The sequence below is a fragment of the Falco peregrinus genome, chromosome Z, assembly GCF_023634155.1.
Source record: "Falco peregrinus isolate bFalPer1 chromosome Z, bFalPer1.pri, whole genome shotgun sequence".
Taxonomy (NCBI): Eukaryota; Metazoa; Chordata; class Aves; order Falconiformes; family Falconidae; genus Falco; species Falco peregrinus.
This window is the reverse complement of record NC_073739.1, coordinates 47,172,341-47,199,387: the sequence shown is the minus strand read 5'-3', so window position 1 is coordinate 47,199,387 and position 27,047 is coordinate 47,172,341. Positions and strand designations below refer to the sequence as shown.

General features: G+C 39.3%; 1 protein-coding gene across 1 annotated transcript in view; it reads left to right on the top strand.

Annotated features, from left to right (window-relative positions):
- The window catches only part of TRPM6 (transient receptor potential cation channel subfamily M member 6), a gene marked incomplete at its 5' end in the record, with an annotated part of 70,681 nt that overhangs the window by 7,263 nt on the left and 36,371 nt on the right, over positions 1-27,047 (top strand). Inside the window, 16 exons of the mRNA XM_027793554.2 lie at positions 825-1,005; positions 1,396-1,609; positions 2,430-2,554; positions 3,288-3,459; positions 4,778-4,952; positions 6,265-6,388; positions 9,921-9,993; positions 10,114-10,214; positions 15,473-15,607; positions 16,128-16,181; positions 18,597-18,737; positions 20,470-20,604; positions 21,639-21,919; positions 22,939-23,167; positions 23,754-23,909; positions 26,559-26,693. Of these exons, the coding sequence (XP_027649355.1) occupies positions 825-1,005; positions 1,396-1,609; positions 2,430-2,554; positions 3,288-3,459; positions 4,778-4,952; positions 6,265-6,388; positions 9,921-9,993; positions 10,114-10,214; positions 15,473-15,607; positions 16,128-16,181; positions 18,597-18,737; positions 20,470-20,604; positions 21,639-21,919; positions 22,939-23,167; positions 23,754-23,909; positions 26,559-26,693 (2,431 nt within the window). The remainder of the gene's footprint in view (positions 1-824; positions 1,006-1,395; positions 1,610-2,429; positions 2,555-3,287; positions 3,460-4,777; positions 4,953-6,264; positions 6,389-9,920; positions 9,994-10,113; positions 10,215-15,472; positions 15,608-16,127; positions 16,182-18,596; positions 18,738-20,469; positions 20,605-21,638; positions 21,920-22,938; positions 23,168-23,753; positions 23,910-26,558; positions 26,694-27,047) is intronic.

Below are 27,047 nucleotides of genomic sequence, written 5' to 3'. Positions count from 1 at the left end.
AAAAGAGTAAAAGGGAAGAATTCATCTCCATTTCCCAGGGTATATTAATTTCTGAAATATCTAAAGGAAAACTGGACTGTCAGATGTCACTATAAATTATGTTGAAGTTAATCCTGTGGAAGAGACTGCAACCTGTTGAAGCCTGTATGACAGTAATACTGATTGAATTTGGAATCTGGGTTATTTATCCAGTTGCAAACCTTTAATGCTAACTGAGCTTCTGCTAAATTTCCCTTAACACTGCACATCTGTTTATTTTTTATATTGACTTTGCTGGCTCCAAGGGTTAGTATAAAGGTCAACCTGAAGTTCTGTCTGGATTGAGGCTTGCTCCTCTCCCCCTGATTAATGATGGTAACTCCTAGATCTTTTTTCAATACCTAGAATAGCCTGTGGTAATAACTGTAGCAAACCTTGGTGTCCTAAGATATTCCTCTGAAATGTCACATATAAGACCAGTAAATCTGAGCAGCATTGCTTAGGTCAGAATTGCTATATGGGATTCTCAGTCTGTTACAGAATCACACAGAATCACAGCATGCTTTGGGTTGGAAGGGACCTTTAAAGTTTATCTAGTCAAACCACCCAGCTTTCAGGTACAGGACAAATTCAGTATCCAACAAGACATATTTATGATCTAATTCAATGCGATTTTGCCATTGTTGAGGTTTTTTTTCAGCTGAGTTTAATTTTTTTTATATTATGTATCAGAAAGCTACAATATCCTTCTTTCTAGAAAAACTGTTTGGGCTATTCTGATGAAGATCCTAGAGATGCATGCCAGTCTGTTTGATATAAAATGATCTCTTTATTTTTAATATGAGGTGTTGCTGTGGACGGCTGGTTGGAGATCACCCAAGAGTAGACTGTAGCTGGCCTGTTTATCAAGCTGCCCCACAGAGAGATGGTGGAGAATGGTCTGTGCAAAAACACACAAAGACAAGTCCAACGGATGCATTTGGTACAATCAATTTTCAGGATGGAGATCACACTTACCATGCCAAGGTAATAGATACTGGGTTTATATGTGTGACTTTTGTTATAATTTCAGTATGAGAAAGGCAAAAAGTGGTTTTGGGTGAATATCAGATTGTTTGTCTTAAGAGGCCAGGGGAATCTAAAAGGGTATCACATTGGCGTGTGTATGACATTTTTATGCTGAACTTCACAGCGATTAAGCATAGTCTGTCTTGCTGTCTGTATTCCTCATTGATGTATTTTTGTGCTGTCATTTTAGTAGCATTATGAAAGTTCTAAGCCTGCACAAAATCTTTAAGACATTAATGCTGAGGACTTTGTAAGTTGCAATCTCATCCCTTAGAGTATTTAATGGATGTTTATTTTATTATTATTATTTCATATATATTTATATAGATTTATTATTATTTCTTCCAGTATATTAGACTCTCTTATGATAGCAATTTGGATCAGCTGCTGCACCTGATGGTTAAAGAATGGCAGATGGAGTTGCCAAAGCTAGTGATTTCTGTTCATGGAGGCATTCAAAATTTCAAGCTTCCCTCAAAGATCAAGCAGGTTTTCAGCAAAGGATTGGTGAAGGCTGCTGAGACTACAGGAGCATGGATAATTACAGAAGGCATCAACAGCGGTAGTGTAATTATTTTTCTTTGTTTCTGTCTTCCTCTGGTGTTCTTTCTCTGCACACAAATATATATATTTAGGGCAAGTACGATGAAATTAGTAATTTGTAATATTTTAGCACAAAATTAAGCTTTTTTTAAGGAATGGTGCATAATTCAGAGTGACAAAATGTTCCTCTGCTGTTGACAGGTATTCTGAATATTTTTTTTTTTTAAATTAAAGAGTAGAGGATTCTGATGTATTAAGAAACATTGATAGTAGATAACCAGAACTTATTTGCAGTCAGTTTTATCTGCTTCATTAAAATATTTAGGATCTGGAAGACTGTGATTGGTGTTTTTGAAATTCAGTTTTCAAATCTGACTTTAACTTGTGTTTTTTAATTAAGAAAGTTTTAAATTGGGATAATCTATTAGCTTATTAGTATCTGAAACTCTCTGTAGACTACTCTTAAAAAACAAGGGGGTCAGTAAGCCATGGAACTGCAGCAGGTTTACTTCTTTAGGTTTTGTTCAATTCGATGATCTTACAGAACTGTCCTGAGCGTTTATGTAAATAATAAAATTTTATGGAGGTAGAAAGTACCATTAGCAACACGTATGACTATTATTAATTAGAAATATGTGTTAAGTTTGAAGCATTGGTGCATTACATCTAAGCCTTACAATTCCTGCAGTTTACATCAGATATACAAGTTGGGTGTGATGGTTTGTTTCTGGTTAAAACATAGCCATAGAATAAAATAAATTATGTGAAACCCTTTCACTGGTGTCCTGTAGCAGGTCTCTGCATGTAGAAGAAAAATGATGGCTTAATTATCTATTTAGGAGTGTCTAGGCATGTGGGGGATGCGCTGAAAGGCCGTGCCTCACCACACCTGAAAAAGGTCTGTGCTGTTGGGATTCCGCCATGGGGTGTCATTGAGAATCAGAGGGATCTCATCGGAAAAGATGTGAGTTGGACACATTTTAATAATAAAAGCCTTTGTATTCAAGGGATGTTATAGCTTTCTTGCATACTTCATTTTCTACTTGCTTCATTTAACTGGTTTGGTATTTTTTCTCAGTAATTGAGGCTTAGATTTTGCTCAACAGTAGAATTCTGTGGCGTGTTGAGGCACTGTATTTTCCTCTTTGTATGGTTTTAAAATATTTCTCTTCTTACAGGAAATTGCCATTCCTTTTTGAAATTTTGTAATCAATTGGACAATTCTCTTGTGGTTGCAAGTGATGTATTTCTGTATTCATGTGATTCCAAATGAGCAATCAGGTTAATGGTATACACAAATAGGTTACTAATATGTGTGATTTTTATTCATAAACCATAACTTTATGTGAGTGCCGATGTAAGGGCACTTGACAAGTAAGGTGAAATCATTCCTGATAAACGATAGCTCACCTTTTTTACGGGAACACACCCAGGAAAAATATGCCATTATGTTTCAATTGTTGCAAAGAAGAACTCTGACTAAGGTCCACAAGCCTAATCAGAAATACTTTCTGTGGTATTAATTGTGGTTTTGTTGCGGTTAAGAATCAAATGAAAACCCATGTTTGAGTAGAGCAGCAAAAAAGTATGATGAAGGCTTTCAGAAGATCACAGCACAGTAAAGAAATGCATACAAGCAAGGCAATGTAAATGGTGATATTTTTCTTTGAAGATCTTTTTTGTTTTGGTTTTCTTAGGCAGTTTGCCTGTACCAGACTCTCGGTAATCCACTCAGCAAGCTCAGTACCCTCAACAGCATGCATTCTCACTTTCTAATGGCAGATGATGGGACAGTAGGCAAGTATGGGAATGAAATGATGCTCAGGAGGAATTTGGAGAAGTACATATCACTTCAAAAAATACACACAAGTGAGTACTCTGTGGTCAGCTTTATGACATAAACCCCTGTCCTATAAAGTTCTGGAGGTACTTGACATTTCCAGTTACATGTTGTACATCTTCATTTGCCATAGATTTCACTGAGGTTGAAAACTATTATTGCAAGTCTTGAACTCTTAATATCAGGAAAATGGAAAGGACAGAATTTTTATAAAGCATTATGCAACTGAGCTAACTCACTTTTTGGTTTCTCAGTTGTAAAGTCATCTAAATTACTCAGATTATTTAGTAAGTATTGAGTGTTTGCGCACTTCGCAGTTTTGCGTGATCTCTATATTAGCACTAGGTAGTTTCCCAGCATTTTGCTAGGTGGAAAAATTGTCACATTCAGTGGAATTCGAATCATTCTTCCCCTGTTCATTTGCCTTTATCTTGATTGCTCTTCTATATTGCAAGCCTGTGACCTCCTCAGGTACAGAAATAAAGTCTGGTTGTTAAAGGAATACCTTCAGCCAATGTTTGTTTGTCATATTGCATAACTTCCACTGTTTGCCTATAAAGTAACTGAGTTATGGTATAGAAATAATGAATGAAATATTTATTACAAGTATTAATATATAGACATACATATATATATACACACACTAGTATTTCCTTTTGTGCACTAGATTGTATAAATTATTTGTGGAAGTTCACTCGCACCTAGTGATTTAAATCTTGAGGTATGTTAAAAAGACATTAGCAGTTACAACATAGAATCCTTGTTTCTTTTGTCTGCTTACTTTATAGTATTTACAAACTTAGGAACTTACCCAATTTCTAGTATGTTAGAGCTTCTTACCCAGACTCTAATATTTTCTTTCTATGAGTTTTTTGCAAGTCAGACTTTCTGTAGTTTTTCCAATTCTATTGCAATTTTTTTGAAATTTATTTCTGATCATTAAAAAAAAACCACCCTGCTGCTGTAAAACTTGAGAAAGTCTGTAAAGAAGTGCCTGATTACTTTTTTATGCGTGCAGTTAAACAAATTGATATTGACCACATTTCAAATGCTGTCAACATCCTTGCATGCAAGAGCTATCATGGATATTCTAGAGGTTGTTTCTTCTTTACAACACTAGGCCTGCTTACAATTTTATCAGAGGTTTTTGTGGTCTTTTTGATCCAGTTACAGAAGTTCTGTGAAGATCTTAAAAACTGTTAAGTCAATTTAGAGATGGTAAAGGCATGATTTCCTCTCCATTGAACCACATGTGAGACTCCTTCATGAGTATTTCTTTACTGGATGTTCTGAATTTTTTGTGTGATTGAGACCTGTTTGTAACTGGTTAGGTGTGTTTCGAAACAGGAATGGGCCAAGGTGTACCCATAGTTGGGTTGGTGGTGGAAGGAGGCCCCAATGTGATCCTGATGGTGTGGGAGTACGTGAGGGCCAGCCCAGCTGTCCCAGTGGTGGTCTATGAGGGTACTGGCAGAGCTGCAGATATCCTGGCTTTTACCCACAAACACACAGGTGATACGGGGTGAGTAGTGGCATAATGGTCCTCCTCCTTGGTCTGTCATATTGGGAGGGACCTCAAAACTTCTGAGATAATTTATAATGCTTCTAGTGATGACTCCACTGTGGTCTTTTGCTGGCTTTTACTTCTGTGAAGCAAGATCAGTTTCTTCTTCCCCTGTCTCAAACTAGTGCTGAAAGAATTATTCTGCCAAATTTACTATGGCTTTTTGGAAGAAGAAGAAGAAACTACATCTACCTATTTTGAGTTACAACATTTCTCACTTTTGGCGAGGGACACTGCTGGGTGACCCCAGAGTGCCTGCTTGGGTTTTGACTCAGTCCTTTTTCTTGCCATCAGCCTTCTGTAAATGGGTTTGGATCTGGGTTGCACAAAGCTTTTGAGACTAGGGCTAGGGCTAATTGCTGTAGGAGCCTCAGGCTGGGGTAGGAGGAGGACTAAGATTCCTTGGCTTTGGCTTTGGTTTATCTGTGGTAACCCAGATCTGTCATCCCTGTCTAGCTGTAACCCTTGGTGTTACTTCCAGTGCAGCCTCAGCTGCAGGCTCTATTAAACTGACCTTGACGAAAATTTTATGCCCAAGGTGTAAATAAATATATATATTTGTATAGCCAAATAGTATTATTGTGAAAGTTTTTCGAAGTCAAAAGGGCTTTTTAAATAAAAAACCCCAAATTTTTAAAAGGATGTGTGGGTTCATTCCAATTAAAGAACAATTTAGTAAACTTTATATCCTATTTGTTTATTTATTATCTTTTCTAAATATTCTTTTGGGGTGTTTGTGTGGTATTTTTCCCTAGTGTATTGTATTGAAAACTTTCTTCTTCACTTGCTTTTTCTTCTATATTTTTGATCTTTACAAAAAAACCCCCAAATCCTGCCATGTCAAAAGAACAGGAAAATATGGAGGAAAATATTAACAGAAAGATAAATGAGGGTAAAAAAGATAGGAGAGGTAGGAAGCAAATAATGAGGAATTTAATTTTATCTCTGTATGATTACTGAGAGAATTAAAAAGTGTTGAACTTCATGTGATTTTTAGCCAGTCCTTTGAAAATTGGTAACTTCTTCCTTTGTTCTATTTCCGCTAGTATATATGTATGTTCAGATCTAATGCCTGTGTGAATTATGTTATGGGATGCCTTTGCTTTGTTTTGTAGAAAAAAAAGCAGTAGTAAGTCAACACAGAAGCAGAAATAAAAGACATTTCTCATATGTCTCTGCTTCGCACAATTTCGTCTTTTGCTGGACTGTCATTTGCACTGGTAAGAAAAGCTGAAAATACGCTTATTCTTGCTGTGTATCTGTTTTTCAGGGATCTGCGCCCTCAAGTGAAGGAAGAGGTCTTAGGGATGATTCAAAACATATTTAGCTTGGGACAGAAACAGTCCAGTCATCTATTTCATATCTTGATGGAATGCATGGAGCACAGAGAGTCCGTGAGTGGGGTTCACACTTTGAGTTTAGGATGTCTTCATTTGCTGTTACCCTTTTTGCTCTTTCTGTGGTGGGTTGGCATGGTCACAGCAGTTGTAGAAGTAATGGTGTTATTTTTAATATAAAGATAAAACAAAGGTGTCTGTACTAATTTACATGTTGAGTAGCTCCACAAAGCTTTTTAATTTCTCAAGTCTTCATGGTTGCTTATGAAGTGACAGCCTTTCAGATTTTAGTAAAAGGCCAGACATCTTCGTTTTCACAGGAAAGAACAAGTAATTCCTACTTTTTTCCTTCTCTAGCAGTGTCTCATTTGTAGTTTAGAAATGTTTTCATCCATTCTGCTACTTACAACAGAATTGTGCCAGAACTTTTCCCTGGGTATTGAAATGTACTTTTGAAATGTGCTGGCATGTGTAGCAGCTCAAGTGCTCATTTCTGAGTAGAATCACAGAATGGTTTTGGTTGGAAGGGACCCTAAAGATCATCTAGTTCCAACTCCCCTGCCATGGTCAGGGATACCATCCAGTAGATCAGGTTACTCAAAGCCTCATCCAACCTAGCCTGAAACATTTTCAGATATAGGGCAGACACCACTTCTTCAGGCATCCTGTTCCAGTGTCTTAGTAAAGAATTTCTTCTTAATATCTAATCTAAATCTACCCTCTTTCAGTTTAAAACTCTTACCCCTGGTCCTGTTGCTATGTTCCCTGATAAAGAGTCCTTCCCCATCTTTTCCGTAGGCCAGGCCCCCTTTAAGTATTGAAAGTTTGCTGTGAGGTCTCCTGAGAGCCTTCTGTTCTCTAGGCTAAACAACCCCAGGTCTCTCAGCCTGTCTTCACAGGGAAGGTGCTCCAGCCCTTTGATCATCTTGGTGACAGCCAGCATGGCTTCACTAAGGGCAAATCATGCTTGACAAACTCGGTGGCCTTCTGCAATGGGGTTGCAGCGTTGACGGATGAGGGAAGAGCAACTGTTGGTGTCTGCCTGGACTTGGGCAAAGCATTTGACAATGTCCCAGGTAGACCAGTTGGTGGATAAGGAATTGGCTGGATGGTCACACTCGAAGAATTGCAGTCAGTGGCTCAATGACCAAGTGGAGAGCAGTGATGAGTAGGGTTCTACAGGGATCCATACTGGGACTGGTGCTGTTTAACATCTTTGTTGGTGACAGACAGTGGTATTGAGTGCAAGTTTGCTGATGACACCAAGCTGAGTCATGTGGTTGACAAGCTGGAGGGAAGAGGTGCCATCCAGAGGGAACTTGACAGGCTTGAGAGGTGGGCCTGTGCAGATGTTGTGGAGTTCAACAAGAGCAAATGCAAGGTCCTGCACCTGGGTTGGGGAAACCCCTAGCACCATTACAGGCAGGGCACAGAATGTATTGAGAGCAGCCCTGAAGAGAAAGGCTTGGAGGTGCTGGTGGACGAGAAGCTCAACATAGCCCATCAATGTGGGTTTCTAGCCCAGAAAGCCAGCCATACCCTCAGCTGCATCAAAAGAAGCATGGCCAGCAGGTCGACGGAGGGGATTCTTCCCCTCTGCCCTGCTCTTGTGAGACTCCACCCAGAGTCTTGTGTTCAGCTCTGGGGCCCCCAAGACAAGAAGGACACGGACCTGTTGGAGCAAGTCCAGAGGAGGGTCACAAAGATGATCAGAGAGCTGCAGCACCTCTCCTGTGAAGACAGGCTGAGAAAGTTGGGGTTGTTCAGCCTGGAGAAGAGAAGGCTCCAGGGAGACCTTATAGCGGCCTTCCAGTACCTAAAGGGGGGCTACAGGAAAGCTGGAGAGGGACCTCTCACAAGGGCATGTAGTGATAGGACATGGGGTAATGGCTTTAAGCTGAAAGAGGGTAGATCTAGATTACATATGAGGAAGAAATGCTTTACTGCGAGGGTGGTGAGACACTGGAACAGGTTGCCCGAAGAAGAAGCTGTGGATGCCCCATCCCTGAAAGTGTTCCAGGCCAGGTTGGGTGAGGCTTTGAGCAACCTGGTCTAGTGGAAGGTGTCCCTGCCTGTGGTAGGGGGGGTTGAAACTAAATGATCTTTAAGGTCAATTCAAACTCAGACCATTCTATGATTCTATGATCTTCATGGCCCTCCTCTGGACACACTCAAGCGCCACTTTCCTCTTATTTTGGAGCCCTCAGAACTGAACACAGTATGCCACGTGGGGTCTCACAATAGTACAGAGCACAGTAGAGGGGCAGAATCACCTTCCTCAGCCTGCTGACGTGTTTCTTTTGATGCAGCCCAGCATGCACTCGTGCTTTCTGGGCTGCGAGCGTACATTGCTGGGCCATATACAGTTTCATCCACCAATACTCCCAAGTCCTGCTCTGCAGAGCTTCTTTCAGTCCATTCTCTGCCAAGCCTGTATCTGTTTGGGATTGCCTGACCCAGGTGCAGGGCCTTACACTTTGCCTTGTTGAACTTCGATATTCGCATGGGCCCACCTCTCAAGCCTGTCAGGGTTCCTCTGGATGGCATTCTTTCCCTCTAGGGTATCAACGACACCACTCAGCTTGGTGTTGTTGGCAAATCTGCTAAGATGCACTCAATCCCACTGTCTATGTTGCCAACAAAGATATTAAATAATCCTCAACCCAGTACAGACCCCAGCAGAACGCCACTCATCACTGATCTCCACCTGGACTTTGAGCCACTGACTGCAATACTTTGAGTGTGACCATCCAGCCAATTCCTTATCCACCAAGTGGTCCATCCGTCAAATCCATGTCTCTCCAGTTTAGAGACAAGGATGTTGTGTGGGACAGTGTCAAATGCTTTGCACAAGTCCAGGTAGATGACATCAGTTCTCTTCCCTTATCCACCAGCACTGTAACCCCATTGTAGAAGGCCATCAGATCTGTCAGGCACGATTTGCCCTTAGTGAAGCCATGTTGCCTGTCTTCAGTTGCCTCCTTATTTGCCATGTGCCTGAGCATAGTTTCCAGGAGCATCTGCTCCATGATCCTGCCATACACAGAGGTGAGACTGACTGGCCTGTAGTTCCCCGAGTCTTCCTTATTAACCTTTTTTAAAATGGGGGTTACGTTTCCCTTTTTCCAGTCAATGGTAACTTCACCAGTCTGTCGTGACTTTTAAAATATTATGGAGTACCAAGTATTTATTATGGGAATGATGATAACTGTAGTGATGATCACTAAAATGGAATCTACCCAATGTGTTCTTATTACTTTTTGTTTTACTTTGAATATCTATTTTCTAGCTGAAAACTGAGTAGGTATCAATCATGTTACATTTGTACATTTCTCAGCTTTAAAGACTAATCAAAAGGAAATAGACTCGTGCTGTGTAGTAGGTTGATTCCAGTTTGCCTGGGATGCCATTGCATTAAAAAGCAATATGGTACATTTTCTGTCTGAAACAAAGGAAAATCATGTCTGGACCTTTGCCATTGTTTGTGTTGAAATGTGTATGGTTTAATCTACCACAGCCCTTACCAAGAAGAAATAACTACAGACTTCTCTGCCTCACCTCAAATAGTATACTTCTGCAATTCTAACAGATAACCATATTTGATGCGGAGTCAGAAGATCAGCAGGATGTTGATTTGGCAATTCTGACTGCACTCTTGAAAGGTATCTATCTGAAAATAAACCCCATTTTCATCTGACATACAGTCCCACTGGCTTACCATTTCAAAGTAAAGGAGTAACATCAATGTGTGGAAAACACTAGGTCCTTTACTTGTTTCCTAGGTACCAATATGTCTGCTTCAGATCAGCTAAACTTGGCGTTGGCCTGGAACCGGCTTGATATTGCCAAGAAACACATACTGGTTTATGGACAACACTGGAAGGTACTATTACCTTTTATTTTTCACAGTGGCTTTACACTTTTATTATGATGACCAATTTTCCATGATTTGCATTTAACAAGCTTTAATTAAGGAATAGTTTGATGCTTGGAGTCAGTCTTCTGGAGTAATCATCTTTGATTGTGGAGAGGTATTATTCTTAAAATTGTGAAGTATTTAACTGCAGAGTGCATCAGATGAAAAATCAAACACATTTGTTTCCCCAGAGAAGAAGGGGTATCTAGAATTCTTTTAGTTTTCACTGCTAGCTTTTCCAAATAGTTTCAGTGGTCCTTCTGGTTATGTATTTCTCAAGCCTGTGTTGACAATCATTGGTGGTCAAGGATATTTCATTGCAGCTCAGAGTACTCTTGTCCCCAAAGGAACGTTGCCTCTGTTTTCCTAGCTCTGGACAGAAATACAGAAATCACAGTCTCATGTAGTGTTATCAGGTAAAAAAAGGTAGAATTAACTGTAGTAATATGGCATCATGGCATTATTTTAGGTGGTGTTTGTTAGGAATATAGGAATAGCTGTAATCAAGGCAAGCCATGGTTTAGACTGATATTAGCTATATGCATGTGAAAGAACATACAGTAGCAATTTAATCCGTCCTATAAATTGTGGTTTTCAAGTTTTTAGATATAATTCAGTATTTAAGTATAACCCTCTCTAAGTGGGTTTTTATTTACATAATACAATTTTTATAGATGATAAATATAAAACTGTGTGTGCCTCAACACATACTATTCCCATTTATTTTCTTCAAGAAATTGTATCTGATGCTCCCAGAAGTACTTTTTAGGTTTTCCCATCTAAGAATTACAAGGCTGATTTTTCCAGTCCTGAGTGCCTTTTCTTCTTTACAATGTAAATTTTGGATAATGGGCAGTGGGTATATATATATATATATATATGCATTTGAGTGACAGTAGCTGGTTGGTTGACGCAACAAGAGATCTGAATTTATTGATCACCAGTCCATATTTTCCTGTGGCATATAAGGCTGAATGCATGGAAGGCTATTTATGAGATATCTACAATTGAGCATCCATGAATTAAAGGTTGTTATTTTGTTGTTGTTACCTCTTTGGCCTCAGTTTACTATTTGTGAAGTAGAGATGATGACATCGTATTCTTGCACAAAGCTTGGTAAAAATAAACAGTGTCAACTGCCCACTAAAAGGCAGAGGAGGAAATTGCTGGTTTCATCTTCAGGGTTCCAGCAGTATGTGAATAATAAGGGATGTGCCAAGCCTGGAACAATAAACTTAGAACAAAATGTTGAATATCTGCTATGAGAGTATCATTCACTCTGTGAACTGAGGACCTCTAGCAAAACATAGTATATGATTGAACAATGAATAATTGTACCATTATTCATGGTGATGAATTATCTGATAACTTTTGAGTGTTTGACTGCATAACCTTAACAGTATTTCTGTCCAACAGTGTGTCCAACAGACTTCTGGCTCTATGTAATATAGAAAAGATTTGTATATACACAATGACGTCTGTGTATTTTGGCCTTTATGATTTTTTTTTACGATATCCTGTTATGTTTTGACTCTGTGAAGAAAATTTATTTTTCCCAATTCTTCTTTCTTTGTTTTATAGCACATACATTTTTAAATTTTATTTATTTTTTCCTTTCAACATCTCTGCTGTGAACTGTTGGTAAGCTTTATTGAACCACATCTGTGAAAGGTATTAAAGAAAGGGGGACACCATTTATCTTATTGCTTCTAGTTCTATACTGTTGGAATAAAAGAGAAGCATTATGCTTTTGCCATTTTTGTCATTGAGGATATATGTTGGCAAGACCTGTGAGTCTGCATCATTCCTTTGCATTTACATGAGAAATGTGTCATGTGAAACTTGCTTTGACTGCTGAATTAGTATAAATGGCATAATCATAGAATCATCGACTCATTCAGGCTGGTAAAAGAACCTTGAGATCGTTGAGTCTAACTGTTAACCTAACAATGCCAAGTCTACCACTAAACCATGTCCCTAAGTGCCACATCTACACCTCTTTTAAATACCTCCAGGGATGGTGACTCAACCACTTCCCTGGGCAGCCTGTTCCAATGTTTGGCAACCCTTTCAGCAAAGAAATTTTTCCAACTATCCAATCTAAACCTCCCCTGGCACAACTTGAGACTGTTTCCTGTTGTGCTATCACTTACTTGGGAGAACAGACTGACAGTCACCTCACTACAATCTCCTTTCAGGTACTTGTAGAGAGCAGTAAGGTCCCTCATGAGCCTCCTTTTCATCATGGAACAGAAGGCATCAAATGAAAACATCAGGTAGCAGACAGCCACCTAAATAATTCCATGATTCTATGCATATGGGAAGTAACAAATAACTTTTTCCTAGTTCCCACCTCTTTGACACAGAATATTTTAAAGAACTATTGCATAGTCCCCCCAGCCTCACTGCTGGCTTTCTTATTTTCTGCTGTTCTGTGTAATTTTTTCAGGTCTTAAAATCATCTTTTGGGATAGGCAGACCTGCAGTGTACCCAGTATTCAAGAGATAGGGATCTTCATTGAGATATTAAGTGAAATACTAGTATTTTATACATATTTCTCTATTGAATTATAAATACTAATAGTTTGTATTCCTTTTTTACTTATTTCCAACTTACATCCAACTTATATTCATGCTTTCAGAGGCTAGTCCACTAACATTTTTTCTGAGTTATTTCAAGACTGATGTGCAGGCAGGGGTTGTTTCCAAATGCACATTATTTCACATTTACCAATATTGGATTTCACCTGCATTTTTTGCCAATTAGCCCATATTATGAGATTTTTCTGCACCAGTCAGTTTTATTATGATGAGTACTTTTGTATCATCAACAAGTATTATCAAGTCCATATTCTGTTTGTGACATTTTCTTGGTCTTCCAGGACTATTAATATTTTTCTCTACAATTTGATCATTTATTAAACAATTTGAGGACCTTTTGCCTGGTAACAGCTTAATTTGTTTATAGGTCCTTCAAGAAAGCAGCATCAAAAGCTTTTGTAGGGATACTGAATGTACTGTATGTACTGTATCAATCAGACAGCCTTATCCTCATTGTACCTGCCAAAATTCTGGTAGAGTTTGGATTTCATTCTGCAAAATAACTGGCATCCTCTTCCTCTACTGTATTTACCCATGTTGCTATTAATTGCTCTTCCTTATTGTAGTTTCATTATATTTGTCCTTACAAAGTTCTAACTGTATTGAAGTACCATACTTCGACAACTTGTACACTCCTTTATCTTTTTTAATTGGCATATTTTCTATAATCTTTCATTCTGCTGTTAAAGGGGCTGATCTCAGCTATACTTCAGTTCCCTGGGAACTCTTAGGTGAATACTACCTGATCCTGACAATTTGCTGCCACTTTCTGGATGACTTCTATAATCTTTTCTAACGACACTTCAATTTGACACAGTTCCTCAGATTTGTCTGCCATAAAGAACAGCTTTGATGTAGGACCTTTCCTATCATGTTCTGTAGTGAGCAGTGAAGCAATGAATTAATTTACCATTTCTGCACTGGTCTTACCTCCTTGCGTGTTTCTTTTATAACTTGATCATCCTCTGGCCTTACAGATTCACTGGCAGTCCCCCTACTCCCACGCCTCTGCTTCTGATATGTTTGAAAAAGATCTGTGTACCTGTTCATACCTATTTCAGTGCAATTGTTCAGCACCATTTTGAATGAAAAGTCATTGTCAGATAATGAGTATGCGCTCCTCTTCAAGTAAGACGTAAAGAGATTGTAATAAAGAAGCCTTACATCTCTTGCTGCTTCTCTAAGCAAAAATTAGAATGACATATATGCCTGAAAGTTTTTCTTTCAGCTAAGCAGGAAAAAAAATCTTGAAAAACATTTTCTTCATGCACTGTAAAGAAGAAAAAAACAAAAGATAAAAGAAAATACACAAGTGCAATTTTAAAATTTGCTTTTGACTTAGTTCCTTTTCTAGAGAGGAGTACCCCTGACTGCCAGGCCTGCAATTGTCAGGGTCTACAGTTTGTACATAGTTATTGTGGTTGTGTGTTCAGATTTTAAATTAGATATTTAAGCAGCAATTTTTCGGTGACTGTCCATGCAATCTTAGTATTTTTCTGTCTATTTAAATGTTTTAAGGAAACATGTATGATTATGCACAGATTGTGGCCATTTTGTTTTAGAACTCTGGTCCTAAAAGTTCAGAAGGTAAAGATTGTAACCAGCTGTAACTATGTTCCTGCTGAAACAGCTCACTCTCAAATGTACTTTACAAGAAAGAATGTCATTCTAGTGATTACCGGACAGCTGTCTAAACCTCTTTATACAGACTGCCAGCACAAGGAATGACTACTTGAGGAAATTTAGTCCAAGAATGGTCACTTTGAGGTATTTCGGGAAGAATCGTCAACAATTCAGGAGCAGTGCATAAGTTTTCTTTTCACCTGTGGCAGTTATGTAACATTTATTGGTCATATTTTAATATCACTTCCACAAAACAAATATGTACATGGAATGCACTAATTTCAAGTGCCAGTTTAGCACAACCACCTGCCCCATTTGTGTGCCAGCGTCCTCAATCTGCTCATCTCAGTGCATTTTCTGTGCATACCTGTTCTGGGGAAACTGTTTATATGGATTTATATGAACCTCATATGTCTGATTACCTTTCAATTTTGCATGTAGAAACCCTGCTGAGCTCTGTGCCAGTGCCATGAGTTTTACCATTTGGACACTGTTGTAGGCAGAACTCTGCTTCGTGGTGTCTTTGACAGAGTTTGTCCTAACACAGATTCTTTCTTATATTTAGAAAGAAGTCTGCTTTAAAGAACTTCAAGTTCTATAAAGAGATCTTGAAATACAGTACCTTGAAATGGCTTTTGTCGTATGTCAAAAAGGAAAGGCTTCCCTCCACCCCCAGAATTATCATACATTAGCTTGTGAAGTGAATTAAAGAATAGGGAATGTATTATCAGAGTCTGGCTGTAAAGTTAGATTTGTAGAAGGCTCTACAGACTTTTAACTACAGTTAGGTTTGTGGAAACTCAGTTTTACTCTCCTGTCTCTTGGATGTTTTACACAGGTGCTTCCTCCAGCATATTTTTCTTTTGTACTGTGCACTTTAAATATACATAAAGAAAAATCATTTCGATAAAGACATCTCTAGCTGTTCAGGAATGTTTTATTTATTTCCAAAAGAAGGTGATAATTTTCTAAGCTTTACTTTCATTTCTGTCCTTCTGGAGGTTGGTGCCTTGGAACAAGCAATGCTGGATGCTTTAGTGATGGACCGTGTGGATTTTGTGAAGCTGTTAATAGAGCATGGAGTGAACATGCATCGTTTTCTTACAATATCCCGTTTGGAAGAACTCTACAATACAGTGAGTATTTGAAATCCCAGTGTACAAGTTTAGATTAGAATGTCTAGAAAGGTTACTGTTTTGCTTAAGAGATTTGATAATTAGGCCACATTTTTATGAAGGGTTTTTGAAAAAAATTGAAAATTAACAGATTTTGATAAGTTCTGATTGTAATGTCAGATTTCTGGATTGGTGTCTCAGCTTTTCATTTTCAATTCATTGACATGAACCACACTGAGTACTCATCTGAAGCTCATGAAAAATACGTTCTGATTTTAATCTGGTGTGTATTACATGCTTATCTTCCTGAAAATTATATGTTGTTTAACCAAAGTGATACCAACTTCTTTCTAGAATATGTCAAGACTGAGGATAGTAGAGGTGTTGCACATTGGTGTTCAAAATGTTTTTGAAGAGTTTGAGTGGGGAGATTTTGAATCACAGTGGCTTAACCTGAAGATCTTTTAGCTGCTTTTTTTACAGTATTGATTTTCTAGTGTGGAGTGCCATATTTCTTACTGTCTTTTCTTTCACACCACAGAAACAAGGGCCATCAAATCTACTTCTGCATCACCTAGTTCGAGATGTGAAACAGGTAATAGACACGGAAAAGCTAGCGAGCAAAGATGGTAGTTTAGAACTTAAGTGCCCACTGGCACGCTGCTATTAGGTAATACAGGGGAATTTTAGGAATAGAGGTGACGGGTTCATTACTACACTCCTGTATCTACTAAATGGTTTTATCTTCATCATATTGATCCCCCATAAGCAATCATCTGTCATACTACTACTGAATGTTACAAGGGTCCTGTACCTTGATTTCAAAGCCAAGCAGTTTGTATAGATCAAACTCTCTCTGTCAAGTTAGTAAAGTGACATTCTGAAGTGATTGTACAAAAGACTTGGTGAATTAGTGCAGTGATTATGGTCATTGCTTTAAGGTTTTCTTTTTTTCCCCCAAAGCTGAAGAAGTTTTTCCTTGTTGAGCAGTAGCAAAAAGACACTGTGACAAGGCATATTATTTTAATGTGCTGCATTGCCTAGGAGAACAGAAGGTGGCAGTGAATGACTATTGCATGCAGCACTGGCTCCCTTAGTAATTTAGTGGCAGCCTTGTTATTTAGCTGCACAGTTGATGTATTTCATGTTTCTGTTATCTGTTGTACCTCACAAGCCCTGCTTAGCCAGGAAAGGGTGAGCTGTTCTTTTCTGCATCTAGTCTCCATTGCAGGAGATGCCTAGATCCAAAACTAGATTAATTGTCTAATTCTTTCCAGGGTATGAATGCTAATATAAAATAAAATGGTAAGTCTGACTGTTTGCAGAGTTCTGTGGTCTCAAGTAGGGGAATTTCTTGTATGATTTTCTTATTGTGGATGCCTTCCACATCAATCCCATTGATGGCTCTGTAGATAAGTGTATTTTGGTCTTCATAGTAAGCTATTTTATGTGTTTTCCCATACTGATGGACATATTTGAGGTCTAATTTATGTGATATGTCAGGAAGATCTCAGTGTTGAATATACATTTAACTTGTCTAGGCTGAGAAATCTGTCTTTTTCACTTCTACTGAAGTGATTTCCTTCTTGATATGACCCCCTCTCCTAAAACCCATGGCCTGGTTACATCTCAGAACACTGGGAAGACTCAGCGTGTGATCTAAAGGGAGGCTTTTTGCATTTGAAATAGAATAGTGGAATGTAGGTAGAAAATGGGTGCACAATTTCAAAACTTTCTACGCTTGTGGGTAAACTAAACTCACTCGGGACCTGCAAATAGGTCTAAATGCTGAAAAGCCTTTTTCATCTAAACTTCTGTAAGTATGCATAAGCGCTCTGTGAATGGGTTGTGCAGTTGCAGTCTTTTATTAAATATGGTAGCACAGCTAGGACAGTCACCAGTGATGTGACCATGGATCTCAGAATATTTTCTCCATTACTTTGACCACCTTCACTGCTGCTACGTTTGAATGGACATACACTGCAGTCTTCCCAGGTAGCATAAAATATGCTTTTTAGGGCAAAGAAGCATCTATAAGTATAGGTAGTCAGAAATACTTGCCTAACTCTCAATGACAGGGCTGGCAAGCTCTACCCTGTGAGACATGCTTTTGCCCCAGAGTGCCATCTTGTTGGTGCCTTCTGTTCCCTGGGGCTGGATTGCCTTAGCTGGCTGTACTGAGGCTTGCTACTAAAGTCTATTGAAAAAAACCCTCAGTCTAACGACAAAAAAAAAAAAAAGACTTTTCACAGTCTGAAAGGAGTACATCACTAGGAATACAAAACCCCTCTGTTCCAATCTATACAGGCCCATTTTTCACTTCCAAGACTTGTGGTTTAAGGTTGCACCAATAATCTTCAAAACCTGCATGGAACATAATCTGTTCTTCATAGAATTTGTTGCAAACCTTGTGTCTTGGGAGGACGGTGGAGGTAAATAGGGAAGCAGTAGTGCTTTCAACAGAAGTGGCGAGAGACTTAGAAGGTATAGTACGTGCACCTGCTGTCCTAGTTGTCATGACAGTCCTGAGCCTCTACAAGAGATTACCAGTCTCCAGGAATTACTCCACAACATTAAATATATGCTTCATCCACTTCTTGATTTTTAATTAATCAACTAGTTTAATGAGCAAATCATACCATGCTAGTTTTCTCTTGTTATGAAAAAAATAAAGATTTTTACCAGTCGCTTTGGCTGGTGGTGATTGGCCATTACCCTCACTGTTGAATGCAGCTGGTCTTATGAACATTGCAACATATATCCGTCCCTAAGTAATGTGGGTGCACTGGCCTGTAGACATCACACTTTTCAGACTGAAAATGTGGTTGTGCCAGTGTTCTTTGTCCTAGGGGAGTTTCATATGCCTAATGAAGGTATACATTTTCCTGACAGATGCAGGAACTCTCAGCTGCACCTTCTTCCAGACTCCCCTCATAGCAGTAGGGCTCTGGCATGGCTGAATGCTGCAAATAATAGCATGGTGAAATACGTGTGACATTTGGTGTTTCAGAATACCCTTTCTGTGGATTACAAGATATCACTGATTGATATTGGGCTGGTGATAGAGTACCTCCTTGGTGGAGCTTATCGGAGCAGCTACACAAGGAAGCATTTCCGAATTCTCTACAATGATATCTACAGAAAACACAAGGTAAATTCTGTGAAATGGCTACCCCTGGTTACCAAGGAAAGCCAAAATGTGACACCTGAAAATATCTCAGATTGTCGTCATGTTTTTTCTGAAGAGTGTCAGCTAAATGTATGCCATGCTTGTCTGTTTTATGAATCTCTGCCAACTGTGGAGAGGTTGCAAATAAAACAGATGAATCCCTCCCCAAGGTACTCCCTGCCCCTCAAGACCACTACTGATTGTTAAATTAACTATTAGTTCAGTAACTTTACCTTTGTGTCTGGTAGCCTTGTTGTGTTCTTTGACTGGCATCCATCAATGAAGATGGATAAGGCTGTACCAACCACTATTTTCCCTTTTACAAAGCAGTTGCATGCTTCTGCTTTTGCAACTTGAACCACATCACAGAAATACTGAATTCAGCAGGCATTGAACTAGACTTAGAGCATGTCAGTGTGGCATAGTGAAGAGCAACACGGACATCCCTGTTTTGAGTTTTGAGCAAATGTCTTACCTTTTAGAAGCAGCTCAGTGCTAGTGGTGCATCTTCCTGCCCAGGCTATTGAGCTGTGTTTGCCTGGCAGAGCTTTTTCTGTGATGCAGTGGTCATCCCATAGGAAGTCTCATACTGGATGTGCCAGGCTGCACCCATGGTGCAGTTGCTTTGTGCAGGCAGAGGGCTGTGCTTGGACATGCGTGCTGTTCTGCACCTTCTAGACACTTAAGGTGTTTCACTGTACAGCATAGCATTGTGCCATGTCAGTGTTATCAGTAGCAAAACAAACCAACCTCTACAAACTGCCTCAGAACAAGAGTGTGCAAATATACCAGCACTTTCATTTTCCCCATTGACTTTCCAAAACCAGTAACTTGAAAACAGACTAAAGTTCTCAATAAGTTGAATATCATTCCCAACATCACAGAGGGAACAGATTTACCACTTAAGAATTCTCCCCAGATTTTGGAGTAGAGCTGGACTTTCACTAAAGTACTTCCATGTGTTAACAAACAACAAAAACCTCTCATCCCATGTGCTGCTTTCTTGACTGATAGAAGAACCTCAGGGTGATCAGGGAAAATGAGAAGAAATAATGAAAACTCTTACTTGGAGTGAATAGAAACACAGAGAAAGCGCTTCCTGTGTGTCACTGGCTTTTAACAATGCTTAAAAGGAGATATTTGAATAGTTATAACACTTCATTGTGTTCTTATGAAATATGACCTTAACAGGAATCAGTGAAACCATGTAATCACATAATTACGAACTGCAGGGAAGAACGTTAGCGATTCAGCTGATAACATTCTTCCTATCAGTCAACACTGAACAAAATGCCCAGGAATGCAGATGTGCCATCCTTTTGAGGAGATGGTCAGCAAAAAGTTCAGAGAACTTTTGTCTTTCAAAGGGCTTATGGAACTTTTTTATAAAAGTAGGCACTTGGAAGAGCTTCCAGGCTGGGTGATGCAATGTGGTGCAAGTCCTATTGTTGTACTTGGTGGATGCTGTTGGGGAAATCAGTGTTTTGAATTTAGAGATTCAGAAAAATGTATATATTTTAAATTAGATGTGAAACTGGCTATTCTTTCTGTGATGGTATAGGCTCCAGTGGTACTTATAGCAATTGCTGACTCAATAGTCTTTGAATAACATCAGTTTCTACAGGCACCATTGCAGTCAGAGGTAAGTACAGGTAAAGTTAATCTCTAATTTGCATTTCTCTCCCTGTGTTTTATGGTATGCCTCTGGATCTAGAGAGTGCTCTCCAGCTTTTCTCAGAGCCTGTCTCATTCCCTTCATCAGAGTAATCAGACAAGTAGCAGAATGGGGTCTGCTGAAAGTACTTTGCATTCTCAGTTCTTCAGAACAGCACAGCCTTACAAATACAAGGTAATCTAATTGCTTCTTCTAGACTTTGCTTAGGACATATTAGGCTGCTAATCTTTTTATTGAGAGATTTTAGAAATACGTTGTTCAGGCTTTTAGTTATAATTGTATTTAAATTCCAGCGGAAGCAACATTTTAGTCCTCACTGTTCATGAAGTCTTGCAATTTTAATGTTGAAATTATGCTCAGACTCCTCCTGTGATACTTGTTAATATGTTCCATCCATATATTGCTAAGGGCTTTTGTTCACCGCAATACAGTACCATCAAATTTCTGAACATCAGGCACTGCTGAAAACTTTTTATTTGGAAACAATTACAGGAATTCTCTGACCTTCCCAATGTTTTATCATGATTGCTTATTAAGGCGCTACATCGAGCCTGCAAAGAAGATGTACAGTTCTGATATCTGGAAAATCATGACAGAGTATTTTCTTTCAAAGAAAGAATGATAAAAGAGCAAAGGTCACCACACACATATATCTGACAGACAAAACAAAGTAGAATGAATTTAAATGGCTTTATTGGAATTAGTCTTAATGAACCAATTACTGCACTGAGACAACCTCACTTATATCAGTAAGACTTTTTCTTTGCCTTTAATGAAGAAATATCCAGACATGAATGTATAGCAAGTTTACACTACAAGTGTGGCTGACAGTAGAAATCATCTTTAAGTATCACAAGTCCATAGTGTATGTTTGTTTACTGATTGATTTTTTTCCTGTTATGACACAAGTACAAGGAAAGAATGAAAGCAGGATCTTGGTGTCATGGGTTTGGAGACAGCCCAACACTGTGGAAGGGGAGGCTATAAATGGCACAGGTATAGAGCAAGGAATGTTTTTCCTCACTAATGTTACCAGTTTCTTAGCATTGGTAATCTGAATGTCTTTCTAACTCTGTTTTATGACTTAGATATATATAACTATCAAATAGTTTGCTACTAGCAATTCAGATTTTTGTGGGCTTATTTACATGAACCTGAACCTCAACCATTCACTGAGATTTTCTTTTTTTAAAAAACCAAATTTATAGGAAAGATCCACTGCTTTACATAAGTGTAAGAAGAAATCAAAAGATGATACAAACTTTGCAGAGAACTCTGAGTCATCTGGCTTTATCTACCCCTATAATGACCTCCTGGTTTGGGCTGTATTAATGAAAAGGCAGAAGATGGCCATGTTCTTCTGGCAGCATGGAGAGGAAGCCATGGTCAAAGCTGTTGTGGCTTGTAAACTCTACAGGGCGATGGCACACGAAGCTGAACAGAGCAACATGGTGGATGACACTTCAGAAGAACTTAAGAAGTACTCAAAGTATGAGTTCTGCAGTACTTAGAATTTTTTCCTAATCCACTAAGAGTTTGTAAGATTATTGGTCCTGTGGACGACAGAGTGTGAAAGAAATACTTCCAACTGCCCACTCTTCATATTATAAAATGGAGCTATGTATTGGTGTGCAGTCTGGTTGAGCGTTAAAAGAAAGCTGTTAGCTTGCTATCTAGTTGCATATTTGAAAATTAAAATATAGACAAATGATGCATGGCTCACTGTCTGCTAAGTGGTCAAGTGGAAGACTGAAATTTCCCTTACAGTTTCCCTTCCAGTTCAACTTGTTAAGAAGCCGTATGGCACATCTGCTTTGGACTTTTCAAATCTGTAATGTGGTAATGAGCAAACTAACATCAGTGCTTAAATCCTGCTCTGTATAAGACCTAATGAAAAATGTATGCTGAAATAACTGAGTGAATAAAAAATGAAGTAGACCAAGAATTCTCCTCAAGTTTGTAGTTTCATGTTAATGTTTTCTGGTATTTTTTCTTGTTAATGACATATTTTAAGCTTTGTAGACATCATGCCTCAGATTCAGAGTAAAATAAGATGTGCTGTCAGGTTTTGTATGCAGCTTCAAAGCTTAATTTAAAGGAAGACATATCTCCCTTGGAGAGTCTTCCCTATAGAGATGTTTAAGAACCAGTGTAAAAGAAGAGGCTTTTGCAACTCCCTGCAATGCTTGCCCACAGTGGTGATGAGTCTGTTGTTGAAGGAAATGGCACAGAAGTTGATAGCATCCATTTTGATTGCTGAATGAGATTGACAACAAAACAAATAAAAAAATAGGAAACAGGATGACCATATATAGTAAGGTGTACTCCCCAAATTATTTTTCATTAGCCATATTGATAAAGCAACAGGAAGAATGGGAGAAGGCATACGGACTGAGATTGTTAGCTCAACTTTAGTTAATGGAGTTTTCAAACCAACCTCTTTGCAGGAGTCATTCTGAGTTTTGACTGATACCTGTAATATTAACTGTTAATTCACTTCTGCTCTAGGGAATTTGGGCAGCTTGCCTTAGATGTGCTGGAGAAAGCATTCAAACAAAATGAGCAGATGGCTATGAAGTTGCTGACCTATGAACTGAAAAACTGGAGCAATTCAACTTGCTTAAAACTAGCAGTGTCTGTGGGGCTGCGGTCTTTCATATCCCATACTTGCACACAGATGCTGCTGACTGATATGTGGATGGGGTGCCTGAAGATGCGGAAGAACTCCTGGTTTAAGGTAACATCCCTCCAGCTTTTTCTGAGCATTTAGATGCTGTTTAGATGCTTTATACACGCCTTCGTGACAGTCATGAATGTGCTTCGTGCAGCTTTGGACAATGGGTTTAAACATGGATTGGAATGTGCACATTTAGGAGAGAAAAGTGGGGAGGGACGACAGTACTTGCTTCTATTTTACTTTGCAAAAGCAGCTGTGGGATGACATTGGGAGAATACATTTTGTGAGGGTTTTTTTGCCATTCCCATTCTCTCAGAACCCTTCAGTCCCTCCCCACCTGCTCTCACTGCCCTGCATTGCTGGTTCTCTGGCAGAGCTGCTGACAGGAGCAATCCTTCTGGACATAGGGATCAGTACCTAAAGTACCTCTAGATGCCACTTTTCAAAGCTACAAAACAGTCAAGAGCAACACACTTCTTTGGAGGCTGTTAGGAGTGTGATACAGAGATTCCCCACAACAGTGTTTCCCTCCCAGGCCAATGGAATTGCACTGGGTTTGTGCTAGCAGCATGCATGGCTGACTGTGGTCTCAGGTCTATGCTATCACTGCTGAATTAATTTCCTGAATCTTGTGTCTCTCTTTTAGGTCATTATGAGTATTCTCCTGCCTCCCACCATCTTGATGCTGGAGTTTAAAAGCAAGGCAGAAATGTCTCATGTGCCTCAGTCTCAAGACTCCCACCAGTTCACGTGGTATCATGGGGATCAGAGCCCAGCCAGCCCTAAAGATGCCTTGTCTCTGGTTAGTCTGTGGTGATCAGTCGTTTGAATGTCAGGGTCTGTCTGTTTACCACAGTATAATCCTGAGGAGTGAGGATGGAAGTGTCGGGGCCTAATTCTTGATAAGTAGGGGTTTGATCCCTGGTTTGGATACTGACTGAAGTGACCTTGGACAAGTCACTTTGTCCTAGGTGTTGCTTCTGTCCTGGCCATAATGAAAAAATCCTTCCCAACCTCACAGAGGTACGGTGAGATTATAATTTTCTGTCAGTTACACAGGTATTTTAGGGCACAATGTCTGTTCAGGCTGCAGATAAATACCTGTGTAATCTTGTATACCAAACAGTCTAAGAATGGTTTAATGTCATATACAAAATCGTATCCGTAAAACCCAGTTTAGGTTGCCCAGCCAAGCTGCCCAGAGCCGGGGCAGCAGAACTGAGGCACCCCAGGTCCCATCCTCACCAGCTCGCTCCTTCCTCCCACTCAGCCTGGCCAGCAGCTTCTGCTCCATACTGCAGCCACATCCCTTCCCCCTCTCCATTGCCATCCTTCGCTCTTAGCCTCTCCTTGGGGTTTTGTTTTCTGACTTACATCATAGCTCTCCAGGAGGTCTAGCTCTTGCCCCTCTTGTTGAGGAACTGGGTATCTCTACTGATTTGCTTGAGCCTAGCAGAGGTGCCATTAAAGCACAGGAGAAGCACTGTGCTTTTGGTTTAGTCACCTGAACTGAGTCCTGAAACACTCTGCAGGGACCTGTGGTTGCACCAAAGTCCTTAGGCCCGTCTGTGGGGAGCCTCCAGCACGGTGAAGTCTTTGCCTTTTTAAGGCCTGAATTCCCCCAGACTTCTGCCAAGCAGAATTGTCTATCCTTTTTATCTTTTTCCACAAAGCATTCCTTGAACTGAAAATTTCCAAAAGTTTTCAGTCTGAGGTAGACTGTAGATACAGAGAATTTCCATCCCGAAGGGTAAATGCTGGTGAGGTGCTAACCAATGGAAACGGGATTGTCAAGTGAGAGCTGTCAGGCAGTCTGTTTTGCTCTGCTTTGCTTATCTTACACCAGATAAGCACTGCAGATTGCTTGGGACCTTTTCAGTAAACTTTCAACTTCTGTAAAATAAAAAGGAGTGGATTGTTGTTGAGGGCTTTCACAGCATTATGGTAGGCCTGTCAATGCCACGCTTGTGTTTTCTCCCTCTGATGATGAAAATGCTTGAAGCCATTATGTCCTGCAGTGCCTGTCTAATATAGTCAGTTCAAAAATGTGTTTTATGGAGTTAGTTAACAGCTATGATACAGAGGATAGGCCAATTGTAATTATTTGCAACAGAACCAACCCTGCGGTATGGTGGAAGGCAACACAGCAATGCACATAAGCACTTTTCTTGCCTGCCTCAGGTGGGGCTGCTTCCTTCCTGGACTAGCAATAAGCCTAACTTCTGATTTTATCTAATATAAAGTGTTGATGAAAACAAAAGGCCACACTACAACTTTTTCTTAAATAATCTGATATGAAATATTATAGTAAAATCTACAGGAAATTTCAACAGCATACATGTGCAATATAGAGCATGTTTCACACACAGTCATGAATTCCAGCAACCTGCTGCAGCTGGAAATTGCACTCTTTCATGGGATAAATTCTTTCCTTTACCTTGGAGGATCTGATGTTAACACACTGGGATGATTTTGTGCATCAAATGTTCTGGTTTAGCACTTTTCTGAGTCTCATGTGTAGTAGGCATCAATATGTCGCATAGAAAGTGTTGTACTGCAGATGTCTAGTAAGTTTTAGCATTAATATTAGCCAAAGCAATTGGCCAACACTGAAACAACTGAACAAGGTAGTTTGGTTCTCTCAGCCTTGCCCAGGCCTCTCTCCTTCATCTCTGTTCAGCACCTTCTGGTTTTGTCAGTTGCCCATTGCAGTGTGTCTGCAGCTCTTAGGCTTCAGTGGCAATTGAATAGTTGTACTTTCAGAGGGCCACTCAAACAAATGTCAAACTCTGGATATAGCATCAAGCGTGTTTGCTTTTTTGTAGTTGTTGTTTTGGTTTTATTTTACTGAAGATAATAAAAAGAAGTTGCATGCATTTTTTGTAGACAGGTCTTTGTAAGAGAATATTTCATCCTCATTTTCTAATCAGGCGTACAAGACATTGAAAATAGCAATTAGATTCTGTATTTAGAATTTCACTGTCTTGACATTTTCTGTGCATTTTTATACATGAGTGGAAATGTGATGCTCATTCCATTATTTCAGAATGAGCCACAGTTGTCAGTAGAGTTTTAAGCTAACACAGTTATGTTGTATTGGGAATTTCTGTATTTCACAGATGGGGAAAGTGAGACACAAAGTGATTAAGTGATTTTGCCTAAAGACTTAATGAAATATGTGGCAGAAGCAGGAGTGGTTTCAGGTCTGCTGAAGCCCAGTCCACTGACTGTAGTCATAAGAGCAAACTCTAAATGAGTATTTATAGTGGAAAAGCATGCATGTTAATTATTGCAAACAAGATTGTTGTAACCAGACAAAATCAAGTTACAGTAATGGTTTGTATGTTCAGAACACAGCTCAAACATCTGCATCTGTCTTCCCTCTAACATGACACAACCTTTGCAATTAGACCATGGTTTCTTACTTTTAAAATGGTGTTTCCTTTTAAAGAAGGATTATGACGTGGAGAAGGTTGCTCAGAAGATTGATGAAAGCCAAGTAGATGGTGGACAAGGAAACCTGCCTGGCATTAGAAAAATCTATGAATTCTACAATGCACCAATTGTCAAGTTCTGGTTTCACACGGTTGGTCATCATGCTAGAACTCACACTGCCAAACCCCTCCTTTTATCCTTCAAATACTACTTGATGCTGTTTTTACTTTGCCTAGAACGGATTTGCAGCCGCTTAGCAGTGGGGGTGGATGGGAAGACATTTGAAAATTTATCTCACGATTAAGTCAAGTGTTTTGCTGCTGAAATCATGCAGCTGCATTAAAAAAAAAAACCAAAACAAAACAAATGAAAAAGAACAAAAAAACAACTATAAGGAACTAAAAAATACCCTGAGCACAGCTTTTTACAGAGGTTAATTGCACATGTAGAGATAAATTTGAAGCTGGCCTTAAATGCCTTAAATCCCTCACAGATATCCATGTCC